This window comes from Nycticebus coucang, chromosome 10 (assembly GCF_027406575.1).
Source record: "Nycticebus coucang isolate mNycCou1 chromosome 10, mNycCou1.pri, whole genome shotgun sequence".
Lineage (NCBI taxonomy): Eukaryota > Metazoa > Chordata > Mammalia > Primates > Lorisidae > Nycticebus > Nycticebus coucang.
The window spans coordinates 102,967,874-102,985,130 of NC_069789.1; the positions used below are offsets into that span (position 1 = coordinate 102,967,874).

Genomic DNA, 17,257 nt, shown 5'->3' on the forward strand with positions numbered 1-17,257 from the left:
ACTCTCCTAATGAAACAATGCTAGTGACAGTGACAATCCCACATGCTAGGAGAAGCGGGGCAGCTGCAGCTTTTTCTGAGTTGGCCCAGTAGTCACAGACACTGCAGGCTGGGGCGGCACCAGGAGAAGCCCATAAAGCAGACCATGCAGGAGAAGGGGCAATCTCCTGGGAGGAGGCAAAGCCCAGTACAGGTTTTGTAGGATGACCATGAATTAGGGAAAGATAACGAGGAGTTAACAAAAATGTTTCAAGGAGAGAATGACAGGTTCCAAGGAGCAGAGGAAAGCAAGAAATGGCCTGGCCTACCTCATGGGGACTGTAAATAGACTCAGGTGGCCTCCTAACACCCTGTGAAGGGACTCATAGGAGGTGAGGCTGAGGAGCCAGAGACTGAGGTCAGTTTAAGGAAGTCCTGGGCCAAGTTGCTAATGGGGCTCAATTTTATCTTGACCTTGACTGGGAGCTGGAGTGATTTCAGCAGATGAGAGTATCACATCAGATTTGCATTTTAGAAGGATTATTTCAGCAGCAGAGCCAAGTATGGATTAGATGGGGTCAGGCTGAAGACAGAAAGATCAGATAGGAGGTTCTGGTACTAATCCAGGCGAGAAGTGAAGAAAGCCTGAAGCAAGGCGGGCATAATAGAAACGGACAGAGGCAACCAGGCTGGAGTGTGAGCAGGGAGGCAGACTTAGCAGCTACCAGCAGGTGACTGATTGGGCATGAGGCATGAGGAAGGGGAAAGTGGAAAAGAAATAAACCTGGTTCCCCAAGGCTTAGATTAAAAATGTGGCTGAGGGTGGCACCTGTGGCTCAAAGGGGTAGGGCGCCGGTCCCATATGCCAGAGGTGGCGGGTTCAAACCCAGCCCTGGCCAAAAGAAAAAAAAAAAAAAAACCCACGAAAAAAAAAAATAAATAAAATAAAATAATGGCTTCCCATAATAAAAAAAAAAAAAAAAAAAAAAAAATGTGGCTGAAAGGTCACACCACCCAGGAAAGAAAAGGTGGGTTTTGTAGGAAGGACACGCTGGCTTTGAGGTGCTGCAGGGATATTAAAAAGCAGAATATGTTTATTCTGTAGTTCAGAAGGAAACTGTGCTGGGGATGGAGATCTGGGAGTCATCAGCTAACTTTAGTGGCTTGAGGACAAAAGAGTAGATGAGATTGCCCTCAAAAGTGTGGGTACAAGGAGAAGAGGGCCTAGGACGAAATATTAGCGAATACCTACATTTAAGAGACAGAGGAAAATGAGCGGCACCTGTGGCTCAAAGGAGTAGGGCACTGGCCCCATATGTTGGAGGTGGCAGGTTCAAGCCCAGCCCAGGCCAAAAACTGCAAAAAAAAAAAAAAAGAAAGAAAGAGAGAGCGAGAGAGACACAGAGGAAGGGTAGCCCACTTCTGCTGGGAAGGAATGGTCCGAGAGGTGACATCAAGAGCAAAAGAGGAGTTTCAAGGAGTGATCTTTAGTGTCAAATGCTGCAGACAGGTCAAGGAAGTGTCAGGAAAGACTTTAAGAGGGACAAAAAAAGATTATTGGGTGTCTTGTCTAATTTACTCATCAGGGTTATCTCTGCCTTACATTGTCAAGGAGCTTACTTTACAACTCTATAAATGGTAGAAAACTGATAATAATGCAGACAATTTTTGCCCATAGAAATGCGAATTGGTTGTGTCTAGGAGAGTGTAACTGATTGGACTGATTAACCCTGTGGATTAACCAGTTTTATTTCTATTTATAAATTCTTGTGAGAATTCCTGGTTGACCTATGTAAGTGAGGTACTTTGAATTTTCCTTTTGAACCAGTTGAAATATGTTACCGGAACCCCCATTCATTAAGGAATTAAATAAACGTAGTTTTTGCTGTGTGTTCATTTTATATTTGTGTAAAAGTTATGATTTAAGCTTTGTTTTAAAACATTATTTTGCAACAGAGGGAAATTACTGAAAAGTGACCATGGGATCTGACAACCAGAGCAAGATCTGTTGGACAGGCTTGGAAAGAGCAGAAGACGAGATTGTAGCCAGGTGCAGTGGCCTATGCTTGTCCCAGCTACTCAGGAGGCTGAGGCGAGAAGATTGCTTGAGCCTAGGAGTTCAAGGCCAGCCTGGGCAATATAGGGAGACACAGTCTCTAAGAAAAAATGCTTTTAAAGACAAATTGTACTGTGTTGGGGGAACAGGGGAGGCTGAAGTGAGGAATGAAAGACAATAGATTTTAAGAAACTTGGCTGTGAAAGAAAGGAGAGAGGGGTGGAGCCTGTGGCTCAAGGAGGAGGGCGCCAGCCCCATATACCAGGGGGTGGTGGTTTTGAACTGAGCCCCAGCCAAAACTGCAAAAAAAAAAAAAAGAAAAGAAAGAAAGAAAAAGAAATAAAGAAGAGAGATTAGGTATTAAGTGAGGGTACCATTATGTGGAAAGAAGGAGGGATTTTAAAGGAAGTAGGTAAGACATCATGACATGGGTAACAGCTGGCACTATGAAGCCTCTTTAAATTGTTGACACTGGCCAGGTGCAGTGGCTCCATCTCTAATCCTAGCACTGTGGGCGGCCAAGGCAGTAGGGTTGCTTGAAGCCAGTAGTTGAGACCAACCTGAGCAACATAGAGAGCCCCCAGCCTCTCTCCTCATTCCCATTATCCCTCCCCCTTTCTGCAAAAAATAAAAATAAAAAAAACTAGCTGGGCAGGGTGTCATGTACCCACAGTCCCAGCTGCTCACGAGGCTGAGGAAGGAGAATCACGTGAGCCCAGGAGTTTGAGTTTGGTGTGAGCTATGATGATGCCACTGCACTCTAGCCTGGAAAACAGAGCAAAACTTTGTCTCAGAATTAAGATAAGTAAAGAAATAAATAAAAATAGTCAATACCTTGGTAAGCTGTACTACATATAAAAACAAAGACAGAGGCACGTGAGGTGGTCATGGGGGAGTGCTATGAAATGAAAAGAACAGGCTCTTAGTTTGGCATGGCGAGGTACAGGCCTCTATGATTTGTTTAAATATGAGTAAACCAAGTTATCTTTTTTCCTGAAGATAATTATGAGGACTCAGAAAGATTCAGAGATACTGAGCACTGAGTCAATACCAAGTGTTAGGGTGGAAGCAAGCTGTGGTGGGGAAGCTTCATAGTCAAGTGATCTAGATCCTTTCTCTTGCCACTGATTTGCCACCAACATCATACATACCAAAGCAATGCGTTCTGCATGAAAGTGTCGAGTCGGACATTTGGAATTGTGCTTTACTAAGAATCCAGGTTGCTTAGCTGCCATCATTTGGTTGTCCTTAAATGACATTAGAATCATGAAGTCCCACAAGTTAGTGCTTACAGGGAACCTCAAGGGTCATTTATTCAAACACTTGTCTTTTTAAAATGTCATTACAGTAATCTAAATTCCAAACCCCTAATTCTTTATAGGTAAAGAGCGTGAAGGTGTCCCCTACCTTGAGAGTGCTTTGGCATCATGGGTACATCTCAGCTACCTGAATTGGACCTGCTCAACCAGCTCATTGGCCTAAACTTGAATAGTAGGCTTTTTCTCCTCAATCTATCAAAATCCCAATGGTTGTAAACTTGCCCTGAGGTTCATTTACCCCCATGGAGATTTTAAAAGCAAGAGAAGCCCACACACAGAGGTGGGGGGTCTGTGTCCTTTCATCAGAAGGGAACCTGTTATGAGCAGTGAAGTCAGTTTTTCTTTTCCTGCTCTAGCTCAGGGCTGCCCTGTTAAAAAGTGCATGTAGTATTCCAGCTTCTTTTTGGGTTATGTAGCCAGGACATCAAAAAAATTGTTTTAATAAGTGAAGAGGCTGTTAATAGCCCTTCAGGTTATTAGAAGGAGAGAGTTGCAGCCTTGGGAACCCTGAGGCTGGAAACCTCTTAGGTTTATTTGCTGAGTTTTCCTTCTAGCTGGCCCTTTGGGTGTGCAGGAGAGAAGATGGGGGAATTCCTTTTAAGGTCTAACTTCAGAGGCCCATTATTCTGCAAGTTGCTTGTAATCGCATATATGAAAGTGCCTGGCACACTTAATAAATGTTAACTCCTTCCCCCTTGCAAGCCTCCATCCCAAACATCCCCCAAATTTCAGATGGTTTCACAGGAGGAAGGAGGGACTACCATTTTATCCTGTGATCAAATGTCATAGACAGTCAAGTCAGTGAAGTTAGAGTGGCAAGTGACAAAGTAAGAATAGGGAGAAGGAGGCAGGGGCCAGCTAAAGTAGGGCTTGCAGGAAATTAAAATATGGAGTTTATTTTACATGGTATGAGAAGCCACAAGGCCTGAAGGAAAGGAGTCAGGTGATGTGATTTACATTTTAAAAGGATTTCTCTGGTTATATTATTTTTGTTAATGTGTGCTGTGGTCTAAATGTTTGTGTCCTCCCAAAATTCATATGCTGAAATCCTACCCCTCAAGGAGATGGTATGAGGAGGTGGGACCTTTGGGGAGGTGAACAGGCCATAGGAATGGAGCCCTCACAGCTGGGATTAGCCGTCATGATGAAAGAGGCCCTGGAGAGCTGCCTTGTCCCTTCCTCAAGTGAGGCACAGTGACAGGGTGCCAGCTATGACTGAGGAAAAAGGCCCTCACCAGACATTGCCACTGCTGGCACCTAGACTTGAACTTCCCAGCCTCCAGAACTGTAAGAAATACCATATTTTTCCATGTATAATATACTCCCATATAAAACATGCACCCACATTTTTGGTCCATAGCTGACCTGGACCTGGGAGCCTCTCTTATTCTATCTCCCTAAGATTGTGTCTGAGAATCTGGCACCATGTCCTACTTCAGTGGAGGGGGATAGATCTTAGGACCGTTGAGAGATGAAGAAGGGGCTTCCAGTCCCTCCTGGAGAAGAACCAGAAGACAGTGTCTATGTATTGAGGTTTAGGAGGTGAAAAAGCACAGAGGGTCTTAATGGGCTGAGATGGGGAACTTCCCATCAGACTAAAAGCCGTAGGTGGGAGATAATAAATTTCCGAATGTGTTCAGAATTCACCCAGAAGGAAGGGTGAGTAGAATGGAGAAGAGGCAGGAAACCATAAGAGAAATTGGTTTGAAGAATCAGAAATACTGAACTGAGAAGTGACCTTTTGGAAGAGACATGACATCTTGGCAACTTCATTGCACTATCAAAAGGGAGGGGGCTGACTACCGGGACAGCTCTGTCCTGAAAGCACAACTACAACCACTGAGCAAAAATTGCAAGGAGGCAGATTCATGCTTAGTAGAAGGAAGAAATGTCTTCCAATTAATCTTGTCAAAATAATAGAAGTGTCTTTTTTTAAAAGGTGGCAATAATAAATCAACAGTACTGCATGTTAACATATATTAGGTTGAAACATATAAAATTGCTGCTGTTCAACCATTTTTTACCTACAAAAACAATCATTTCATATGGCTTGATTTGCTATATTTTCCTATCTCAGAATAATTCCCAAAGCCATTCAGACGGCCTGCAGGTCCTCACAGGATGCACTCCACCCCAGCTCTTTCACAGATTTCCTGCCACTCTTCTGTTCTTATGGCTCCCCAGCCACACTCCCTGATAAACTCATTTCTGCCTCAGAGTCTTCACAGCTGCTGTTCCTCCAACCTAAAATATTCTTCTCCCAGGTAGAAGCCCAGCCTACCTTTCCTCTTTTTCCCGCCTCTTGTCTAAATTCCTTTCCAAGGGCCCTGGTAAGTCACACCTTACAAACATAAAATTTCCTTAGATGGGTTTTTTATTAACCCCGTACAAATGTGGCTTACTTTCCAACCTGATTCCTGTACAGCATCATGTGACAGGTAGAGACCCACTTATCTTAACTCAAGTATTTCTTTCTACTGATGCCAGGTCTTCAGACAAAGCTTAACTTTTTCAACCACTTGTCAACTAGAGAATCCCTAAAACCTACCCACAACTTGAAGGCACCTGCTTTGAGATGTCCTGCCTTTTGGGTCTGGACCAGTGTATACCTTCCATGAATTGATTTATGACTACCTGTAATTCCTGTCTCCACAAATGTATAAGCCCAAAGTGTGGGCTTATACAGCCACCTTAGATTTTCTCAGGACCTCTGGAGACTATGCTCCCCGTGGTCACACATGTTTGGCTCAGAGTAAACCTCTTTAAATATCTTCACGGAATTTGATTTTTCCATCCACACTTTCTCTAACCACCCAAAATGTTATTAAACCAGCACATCTACCCTCTCTTGGTCCCTCCCAGTCCCCCTGGCTGCTGTGTCTCTCCTGATTCCCTCTGACATAGTTTGTTGGTTCATTGTCTTTCCCCATCATTACAGTGTAAGTGTCATCAGAGCAGAGACTTTGTTTTTGTTCCCTGCTTTGTCCCTAGGTTTTGATGTAGTGTCAGACACATGGTAACTGTTCAACAAATATTTTTTGCATGAATGAAAGAATGGATTTTTGATATGGAAACTCAGGCCCAGAAAGGGCAAATGATTTTCCCAAAGGCACAGAGCTGATGCCCTGGGAGGTGAGGGTGGGGCCCAAACATGAAGACCCCAAAGTCCACACTCCATAGAGAGCCACTCTGCTTTCTGGTTCCTTGACGGTCTCCATGCAAAGCCTGTTGTTTCTGGAGCTGAACTGGGGTTTCTCCTTTGGGTCTATGGTCGGACCAGATGGCCCCAGAGGTGCTTTCAGTTTTTGAGCTCCCATTACCCACAGGTAAGCATTTATTTCAGTGAGGGTCATAAGGGCTCCGAGAGAGCGGGTTTCAGTTACTCTGCAGGCTACAGCATGACTGGGAATCAGCCTCTAGGCTAGGAGTTGACAGGTTACTGTTTAAAAAGAAGTCCCAACCAGTGTCTCTTTTGGGGAGATGGAACATTAATCTGAGCCTCAAAATATGAGATATTCCCCAGTTTGCAAATGAATACAGGATGTGTTTGCACAGCGACCACCAAGAGAGCAGTATTATGTGGAGAGGAACAAAAAGACAAAGCTCCTCACTCAATTCTGGGAGCTGATGGCTCTGCTCTCCCCGGGAGCCTGCCTCTGCGCAGCTAATTACAACAGTAAAGGAGATGGGAAAGTGCCTGCGGGTGGAGCGAGCTTTCTCCTCCCCCAGGTTCTGCTCTGCAAAGAGCTGGTCTTTTGGTTTCAGAACCCGGGAGGTGGGGGTGGGGTTGGCTAGATGGGTTCTGTCAAGCCCAGCTGGACCAGGTGTGGTTCCCTACCATCGGGTGTCTGTTAGAGTACTATTCGTGTTAGGTCTGCAGCAGCCAAGTGTGTGGTGCGGGATTTTGCAGAGAGTGGAGGTGAGATGCATCTAGGTGTTAACAGAGCGAGGTAATCAACTCACATTTGAACAGCATTTACCAGTTTATAAGGCTTTTGTGTATCTCCTGCCGTTGAGTGCTCACATCATTTTGAAGGTAAAGAAGTGGTAGCTCAGAAAGGGGCACTGACCTGCCGTGAATCACAGTTACAAGAGGCTTTGCTGAGATTTTAACCTACATCTTCTCATTGCAAAATCCATGCTCTTCTCATAATCCTAGGCAATTGTTGACACCTTTCCTGATGTCTCCCCGGAAAGGGGCAGAAGAGGGGAAGGGACAGACACCCAGTGCTGCTGCTGCTTCTTTTTTTGTTTTATTTTTTTTGAGTGCTGTAACATCATTGTAGTTCACAGTAACCTCAAACTCCTGGGCTCAAGTGACCCTCTTATCTCAGCCTGTGAAGTAGCTGGGACTACAGGTGCCCACCACAACACCCAGCTACTCTGTTTTCTATTATTGATAGAGATGGGGTCTCACTCTTTCTCAGGTTGGTCTTGAACTCCTGAGCTCAAGTAATCCACCTGCCTGGGCCTCCTAGAGTTAGGATTATAGATGTGAGCCACTGCACCTGGCTGCTCCCCTCTCTCTATCCAGGGGTCCTCAAACTACGGCCCGCGGGCCACATGAGACGGTGTGATTGTATTTGCTCCCGTTTTGTTTTTTTACTTCAAAATAAGATATGTGCAGTGTGCATAGGAATTTGTTCAGTTTTTTTTTTTAAACTATAGTCCAGCCCTCCAACGGTCTGAGGGACAGTGAATTGGCCCTCTGTTGAAAGTTTGAGGACCCCTGCTTAAGCTAACAGCAGCTAACATGGACAGAGAACTCACATGCTAGGGTCTCTGCTGAGCACCTTCTGTGGGAAGGAACCATTACTAGGACATTTCACAGAGAAGAAAGGTGCAGAGAGGTAAAGTAACTTACTCAAGGAGCAAATGGTGAAGGCAAGATGGGGCACCCCGTGTGGCAGTAACACACCACCTTCCATTCTCTGAACAGCACAAGCTTCACTTCCCCTCAAGCTACATATTCATCATGGGTTGGCCAAAGGACCCAGCTTCACATGGTCACTCAGCGACCCAGCAGAGAGACTCCACTATTACGAAGCTGTATCATCTGGAATAAATGGGCTCCTGTCACTAGGGTAGGGGAAGAAAAGCCTGGAGGACCTCACACTAGCAATTAAATGCTTTGGTCTGAAGTAACATGCCACTTCTGTTTATAGCACACTGGCCCAGCCAGTCAGATTGGCCTTGTCCAACAGCCAGGGAACTTGGAAAGAGAGAACCCAGTATCAGTAAGTAGCCCCCACCCCGGTCAGGCAGCCTGATTTGAGAATCCATATTATACTTTAGGACTTCAGCAAGCTGAGTGAGCTCCTTCCTCCAGGTTAAATCCCTTTATGGATGGTGTCTGTGGCTCTGCGTCCTCCCCTCTTCCCGCCTCTCCCTCCATCCCTGCATTCCTGCAACACACACTGAGCAACTACATGCCAGACACTGTGTGGCGGGGACACTCAAATAAATGATATATGCTCTTTGCCTCCAAGTGCCCTTATTTTAAGAGGAAAGTGTTAATGTGTCATATACAAATCCCGTGATCAAAGCAGAAGGTTATAAATGAGATCAGCGAGACAGAGCTAAGCCATGGGACTTGGGGCAGGGGAACAGGTGAGTCACGAGTCAGGCTAGGCTTCCTGGAGGAGAGGGGCTTCTAACTGAGCCCTAAAGATAAGTAAAATTTGGAAATGAGAAAGTAAAAGCAGAGAAAAGAGCTTGAGCCCAAGCACAGAGGCAGGGAGGTGCTGGGGCTGGGGCATACCACAGACAGGGCCTAATCCCCTTTGAGTCTATTGAAATACGGGGTAAGTGAGAGAAAGAGTGGAATGATTGGGAGCCACTCAGGGAGAAACTTCAGGTTGGGTGTGCAGCCTGTTTACACCTAGGCCTGCAGCTCCTGCCGTGAGGAATGCCTGTTACAATTCTGTAAATCTAGATGATAAGCTGGTTGTGAGTTGTGTCATTATCACTTGTCCTTATATTGGGGGTGACTTAAGGACAGGCTGGGTGCCCGTCATAGAAGAGGACTAATGCACACAGACAAGCTCCCCTGGGTTTCCCTGTGGCTAAGGAAAGAGTCACTTCCGGCCTTTAGAGCCTTGTGTTGTGCTCTATACAACACTTTTGGTTTGTTACAAAGTACCTGCTGGCCCCATCACTGGACTCTGGGAATTGAGACGAATACAATATACCTCCAATGGACAGATACCCCCTGGCGAAACAATTCATCGGGGCCTCCGTGTTTGTGCCACCTCGTTTCATCTCTGCTTGTTTCACTCTCTTCTGTTTGCTTCCGGATCCTGTCTATCAATGTGACTTTTCCCCTGTGTCAGTGCAACTTTCCAGGCTGTAGCCTCCAGATTGACCCTGCATCTTGGCCTCTCATTCCCACCTGGGTTGGATTCACCGTGTGCTAACAAGGGGCTATTGGTCCTAGCCACGTGTCTCTGGACTCCAGCCTCCACTGCACCCTGACCCCTCCCTCGATGGTGGCTTCTGGGTTGTGACCTCGTCTCTCTTAGAAATGGGTTGCATTATCTCTAAAGCATTTTTTCAGCTCTTACAATCCTATCTGTCTCTATGTTCTGTGTGCACAAAAAAAAACTATCTTGAGTTTGCTTGGTCATTAACTGGATGAGAAAACAATAAACCCTTGTATTTCTCTAATGATTTATAGCTTTCAAAATCATTATCAGAGCCTGGTGCAGTTGCTCACACTTATAATCCCAGCACTTTGGGAGGCCAATGCAGGAAGATTACTTGAGTACAGGAGTTTGAGACCAGCCTGGACAACATAGCAAGACCTCGTGTCTACAAAAAAAATTATTTTTTTAACTATCCAAAAACAATTTCAAGTATCCCCCAAACAGTTGTATGAAACAAAGTGAAATCTCTACTCAACTCAGGGAACTTAAGGTTTCTTGGCAGGATGGCATCTGTGAGTATGCACCATTGCCCAGATGTTCAGAGGTAGTAACTTTGCTTTCAATAAATGACACCACCCCTGCTCACATACCGCCCCAATTCCTTTGGGATCTGGATCCCACATTCAAAGTCTCCCCCTTTCTTATCCCCATAATCGGTTGTGGCACAGGACATTTGGATGCTGTGTTACGAAAGCACAAAGCCTCTGGCTGTTTGTTCCTGAACTGCCATAATTGGCCTCAGGCTTCTGCAGCAGTCACAAACTAGTGAGTGAAATGCATTTGCCCCAAGGCCTACAGGTGACACAAATATGTAGTTTCTGCAATCTCAATCCAAACCTATCTTTCCTCCAAATCAGGCAAGCTTTTCTCAATAATCAGCTGCTAATGTATTAAATAACACAACATGGAACTTTTAAAAACATTTATATTTATATATATAAAAAATTAAATATATATAATATAGAGTGTGTTTGAGACTAAAAATATAGTACATAATATTTTAAAAAAAAGAAAAAAAGGCAGAATAGGAAAAAGGTGTGAGGGACACACAGATACACATTGCTAAAAATCTACGATGGTCTGTCCTAACAAAAATAATATTTGTTTTCTCTTCTCTTATCATCATGGATCCATTTATTATTGGGGTTTGGGCAGAGAAAATTCAAATGGTGCCAGAAATGGCAATTGTCATCCCAAGAATGGCTGGGGTAGAAAATGTGACTACAGGGAGCCCCGGCCCTTTTTCTGGTGAAATTGTAGGCAGCAAAATCTTGGTCACTACTGCCACCAAGACTAGGTTGAGTTTGATTACACTTGCAATCTGGCTGCTCTCTCCCAGAGCTAGAGTATTCCCAGGGGCAACATCAGAAGAGCTCCAGAAGCCCACAGAACAGCCCAGGGCCCACCCACGCTCAGAGGCCTACGATCTGGGCTTTTGAAAAAGCCAAGAATGGGAACACCAGACTGATAGGAATGAGCGATAGTTGTATGCAAATGGAGTTATTATTTTTAAGGGCAGGGTTGTACCACAACTGCTGAGTATGGCCTATGACTTCTGTGCAGCAATTATTTCTCCAGGAACAGGGCCTGGAGCTCCCTCACAGTGATGCAGGAAAATGGGATTTTGCCCCCAGCTCTAGTCCCCCTCTTGTCAGCCCAGAGGGAGTGTCCAGACCCAGCAGGCATAGGCCTGAAAGCCAATGCTTTCAGGAAATCTGACCTTGGGAGACGAAACATACCCTGGGGGGAGGCCAAGAGAAAGGAATGGGATCTTTAAAAGCTAATTTGACAGTTTCTTCAGAAAAATGGCCATCCTTCCAATCACACACCCTGGTCTGTGCACGGCTGTGGACAGCTCATCATAGCCACCACCGCAGGTAGCACCAGGTCAGGAGCTCCACTCGCCTCTTCCTAGGATTCTCAACATGCAGAGTGGCCTAGAGAGGCACAGAGCAGTGACCAGGCTCAGACCAGACTAACATGACAGGGAAGTCCTTGGGAGGGCCCAGAATTCAGCCTCGGGGACACGACTGTCCACATAGCAAAGGACAAGGAAGCAACCCAGCCAATTCACTCCAAATGGGGGCTTGGGTTTCATGTGGTTTTCTTCAAATCCAAATTTTGCTATGTACGTGGGTCAAATATACCGACAGGCCATCCAGTCCATTTTAAGGAGCCCAGGACTTGTGGCTCCTGACAGAGCACCCGCAGGTTGACAGCCTGGTGCTGTGAGCCCCATGCTGTGAACCAGAAGAGGCTTCCTGCAAAGTGATGAGCGGCAACTGCTGGGGAAAGGAAACATACAGCCCAGGGATAAGCAGTCAGGGTAGCCTCTCCACCTCCAGCAGGGCAGTTCTGAGAGCACTGCACCACTCTCACCCTGGCCTTTCTTCTCTTATGGCTTGGACTTTGAGAGATCCAGAATTTAGGACACTGGCTGGGCTCTCCAAAGAGACTCACAAGGGCCTCTTCAAGATTAGAATTTCTGTCAAAACTTCCTCTACCAGTTCCCCTTGCAAATGGCTCCTTCCCAGCAGGGTCAGCTGTGCTCACTCCCTGTCCCTGGAGCTCCAGACGCGTTGGGCTGCAGGCTTCACTGCTTGGTAAGGGAGATGTGCTGTTCAGACTAAGGAGATAATCCTGACCATTGGGGTGGAGGGAGGCTGCCCCCATTTCCCCTATACAAGTAGGTGACTGAAATCTGGGTACATAGGAAAGGAAACACAATAGGCCCTGCCCTGGCAAGAGACATCTCTGCACACCTGTCAAAATGATGGGGGGAGCAGCACATGACCCAATAGCTACAGGACAACCCATATAATTTTGCTCTGAAATTTAGGGTATGCTTTTTGTTGCTGTTTGGGATGAAGGGGGAGGAGTCCTTGGTGGGAATTCACACTTCTGACAAGAAAATGAAGCCCATGGTAAAAGCGTCTCTGAATAGGAGAAACCCCCAGCCCTTATCATGCTAGGCGCTGGCTATTCCAGATTCCTTGTTAGGGATGGGCTATCTCTCCCATCCCCCATCAAGTGGATACAGCAAATACAGAGCAATTCTATTTTGGTGCAACTTTTCCCCTTCATTTTACAGGCCAGAAAATTGGAGGGAACTTAAGAGGTCAAGCCAAGGTCACTGAGTTAACTCAGGTCTCCTAATCCCCTAGTGTCTAGATCACCAAGTATGAAGGAGGCACCACCACACCAGAGGATTCCAGCACTGGACAGCAAAGCTCTGCAATCAAGGCCACTCCCCAGAAGGACTGTTCCTACCAGGCAGGTGCCAGTACACATTCTGATCCGAGTTGAGTTGTAGACGGCAGAGGCTGTCTTGCTCACTGATGCTTCCTCCTGTCTGGCATGGTGCTGACCTGATACCCAGGGGCCCCCATCTGGCCAAACCCAAATACCTTTTTTTGAATATTCAAAGTTAAAAAGCCATCATCTACAAGCTTGATGTGTTTGGATCATCCATGGCTCTGGTTTCTATGAAAATAATCACAATTTGTATCCATTTGTGTGCACAGGAACCTGTATTCTTGACAGACCTTCCCACTGAGGCCTCACAAAGACTCAGCTGAAAGGAGTCAGCTTCCAGGGGAGTACAGCAGGCCGCTGGTAAATGCCTGTAGGGCCACTCCCTGGGAACTGTCCCTGCTGAAATGGGGGGTGGGGGACAGAAGCTGCCTGTGAAGCCAGAACTGGAGCTACTGGCTGCCTGGGTATTATATGGTTACCAGCAAAGGGATATCTGGGAATGTCACCCCTCAGACACATCAGTAAGGGTGGTGATGGCCCGTGGCTGATGAGCATGTAACCCATTAAAGTGAACACGAGTAATGAACAGTGACCACCGAGAAAGGGCAAAGAACATTCTGGGAATTGCACCGAGGCCCCGCCTCCCATTGGATGTGCAACCGGGAAGGCAGGGGAGAGCCAACTCCAGACACTGCTTCTTGGGAAGGTCAGGCCAGGGTGGGGCAGAGGTTCTCTTTGGTCAGAGGTGGCAGCTAGGAAGCGGTCGTGTGGAATGTGTGTGGACGTGTGTGCATGTGGCATGGAGGAGAGGAATGGCCGTGGCGTGCCTGCAGCGCCCTTCCGCGACACTTTCTCCTGGTCAGCACTAATTCTCGGGCAGGGCCTTTTCCAGGCCCCCTACCTCTCTAGGTCCCTTCACCGCCTGTCCCCAACACCGCGGCAGTGACATCTGACAGTGCGTGTGGGGCTGACAAGTACCTGCTCCCTGCACAGCCGCCCACATAGGGTGGGCCGTCCAAAGCTTGACGCTCAAGGCACTGAAAGTGGAAGAAGGAATCAGATTGGTCCAAGAAAAGACAGACACTTAACAAACCACAACCTGTCTAAAGAGAACATTTCCTGGCCCCCTGGAAGCTGCCTCTAACCAGTTGGTGGGTCCTCTGGCAGGGCAGCAGTCTGAGAGGAAGACCTTCTCCTGCCCCTATCAGAGCAGCCACTTACGTGACAGGTCTCACCACCTGAATACATAAAAATGAATTCAAAGTGCTCAGACACTGAAAGGTCAGTGGAGGGTGTTAGGAACCTGGTGGAAAAGAACAGGTGCTCCCTTTCCCCTCCACTGGGACTTGTATTTCTTTTTCCCCAAAATGAGGTTTTCATTGTTTTAGTTTTCTTTGAAAAATAGCCTATAGCACCCCACCTCTCTCCAGAGTCAAAGCCCAGAAGAGGGGCCCACTGGGGAGAGAGCAGGCTTGGTTGGCTCCCCCTAGCATCGGTTCTGGAAGCCGCTATAAAACAGCCATCTCTGGATCATCACGACATGGTCCTGACATTTCTTTCTCCACCAGGACCCAGACGACTACCTGGCTGGCCCAGTGTAGGAAGAGGAAGGAGGAAAGTGGGCAGTGGTGCTGGAGACTCCTAACTGTTCCTGCACACTGCCGGGCAGCCAGGGTGATTGGCATTTTGATCCCAGCTGAATGAGAGCTGGATTTGAACTTAGTTCCAGGGCTTTTCTGTAGACAAGAGCTAATATAAATCCAAGGTCCCTTCTGCAGTCCCCTGAGGAGGGAGAGATGCACTGAGGGGCATGAATGCACACAGCAGAGGGACTGGCTGGGCTACTGTTTTCCACCTGCTTATGCCAGAGCCACTCACTCCCATGCTCCATGTCCCCTGGGCCAAAGTCTGCCCACCCCATGTATTTAGGGGGAGACCAGAGGGGTGGGATAGAAAGGGAATGCTAAAAAGTGCCCCCTCTGCTCTTCCCCACCTTCACCTTCCCTGTCCCCATGCTGGGGTCAGGCAAGAGCAGGTCAGAAGAGACACACCCTCCCGAAGAAGAGGGAAGGGCAGGCCCAGGAGGGTGGGGCATGCGCAGAGCACCATCCTCGGGACGGGGTGTTTCTGGGAGACCTGCTCCCCACCTGCCATGGCAGAGGAGGAAGGCTGGTCCGATAAGGGAGCAATGAGCAATCCCCCTGAATATCAGGGAACAGCTGTGACAGCCTTCTCCTCTGTCCCGCAGAGATGCCCCGCCAGGCTCTGGCCCCTACACGTGAGTCTGCATGCGCTGCTGGAACCGCTGGCCATAGTCCGAGTGCTGGGAGGTGTAGGAGAACCGAGTGGCCGTGGCATACTTGCCAATGGGATCATAAGCCTCGTATGGGGTCCTCTCCAGGCCGGAGGGCGGGGCTTGGGGGTAGCCCAGCCGGTAGGTGGGGTACCCGGCTGCGCCAGGAAAGGGATGGGAGTTGAACTTCTCGTAGTTCTCGTAGGACAGCTGGCTGGTGGTGTCAGTGCCAGCTGGGGCGGCAGGGCCAGGGGGTGTGGGCTCAGGGCCGTAGTCAGAGGTGGGGGCCCTGCTGTAGGTGTTGAGCTGGGCATAGCCGCTGGAGTGGGAGAGTCGGGAAGAGGGGCGGCCGTCGAAGCGGGTAGGGCCAGGGGCGCGGTAGTCAGCATAGAGCACGGCTCTGGAAGAGGGGCGGTCTTCATGGGCACGCACATTGTAGTAACCATTGGTGGGGTCCTGGGGCGACGAAAGAAGCAGATGGAGGTGGCACTCCCTCTTGGGCAGGGATCAAGCCTCTTCACAGCCTTCCCGGCCTCCTCCTCTGGCTCTACCGTGTTCCCACCTCACACCACTGCACCTCCTCAGCTCCTTCCACACACCTGGTTGTGCTCCCCACGCACCTGTCCTCACTTCCAAGCACAGGCCCTCAGAGCCCGGGTCCCACCAGCCGTTGGGCCTGACCCCTTCCCTTTCTCACCTTCATCTCATACTCCTCTCGGGTGTCCATGGTGTCACAGCGCAGGTCCTGCTTCAGGTCCACGTCATCCTTAAAGGACTGCAGGGCAGCAGGAGTAGTCATCAGGAGATGGGGCAGCTGCTCACTCCCCCCACCCACAGGCAGACACCACCTGCTCATGGGAGGGGCCTTGGGTCAAGGGCAGACCCGAGTTCTGTGTCCCCTCCCAGAACTGTCTCTGGGATGTGGTGGGAAGGGACCAGACCTGGTTTGAGCGCTAGTTCTGTGGCTAACATGGAACGTGGCCTCAGGCGACTGTTTCTTTATCCTAGCAATGAGGTAGTTGGACCAGAAAATTCCTAAGCATTTTCCACTCTCATACTCTGGGGGGAAAAGACGGGGCAAAGGATGGCCATGGAGAATCCCCACTGTCCCCACCTTCCCTGTCCTTTGCTGGAGGGGAATTACCCTGGGAGAGTGTGTATAGTAGGACCTGTGTGGGCCAGCCAACCACAGGAAGAGTGACAATAGTCATTCAAGAGCTGGAGTGATGCCAGTCCTAGGCGTGTGAGGAGGCAGGACCCTCACCGAGTAGATGGCCTTCATGACCCGGGTGGCTGTGGACACACTGGTGGTATCATCCTCCCGGTCAGAATGCATCGTGAGTGGCTCTCGGTTCACTGTCTCCACTTTGATGTCCAGCTTCCTCAAGGTCACATCCTTGCGACCTGGGACAAGAGGAGGTAGCCTGGACCTGGTGCTTTCTGCTGGCCTCTGCATTGGCTGCATCTGGTCCCTCTGAGCTGGGAGCCCAACTGCCCACCAGGCGCTGCCTACTCTCAGCGGGGAAGGGCTGTCCCTCATGGGGCCCATACTCACTGCCTTTGCGGCGCCGGTAGAGGAAGAACACCAGGGCAATGAAGAAGAAGATGAGCAGGATGCTCGCACCGATGGTGGCCCCGGCGATGACGCCCACAGGTAACACCTCTTCGAATTGGGGAAGAAAAGGAGCAGGGTGAGGATGGAGCCCAGTGGGGAGCTGCAGGCTGGGCCACCCCTGTGGTGGCAACCCTGGATGGTGTGCAGGGTTCAGTGTCCACTGAGTCTGTGGCCGTGCGGGATTGAACTCAAGGGGGTTTGAGAAAGGTCTGGATTGCAGCTGGGTTTAGGTCTCTGCTTCAACTCGGTCAGAGTTGAGGGCATGATCTGGTTTCATCCTTGGAGCTGGGATGTCAACTTGACCGTGGCCGGGTCT

The 17,257-nt window shown here is 48.6% G+C and overlaps 1 protein-coding gene across 5 annotated transcripts in view; it reads right to left on the minus strand.

Annotated features, from left to right (window-relative positions):
• The window catches only part of KIRREL1 (kirre like nephrin family adhesion molecule 1), a 113,508-nt gene that overhangs the window by 4,191 nt on the left and 92,060 nt on the right, over nt 1–17,257 (minus strand). For 4 of the 5 annotated variants that reach the window (XM_053607062.1, XM_053607061.1, XM_053607064.1 and 1 more), the window contains exons 12-15: nt 16,882–16,989; nt 16,591–16,730; nt 16,024–16,101; nt 10,695–15,782 (exon numbers count right to left, since the gene is read on the minus strand). In XM_053607062.1, coding sequence (XP_053463037.1) covers nt 15,306–15,782; nt 16,024–16,101; nt 16,591–16,730; nt 16,882–16,989 — 803 coding nt within the window. In that variant the 3' untranslated portion in view covers nt 10,695–15,305. Of the gene's footprint in view, nt 1–10,694; nt 15,783–16,023; nt 16,102–16,590; nt 16,731–16,881; nt 16,990–17,257 lie in introns of those variants that run through there. The other variant, XM_053607065.1, reaches the window with a different exon arrangement.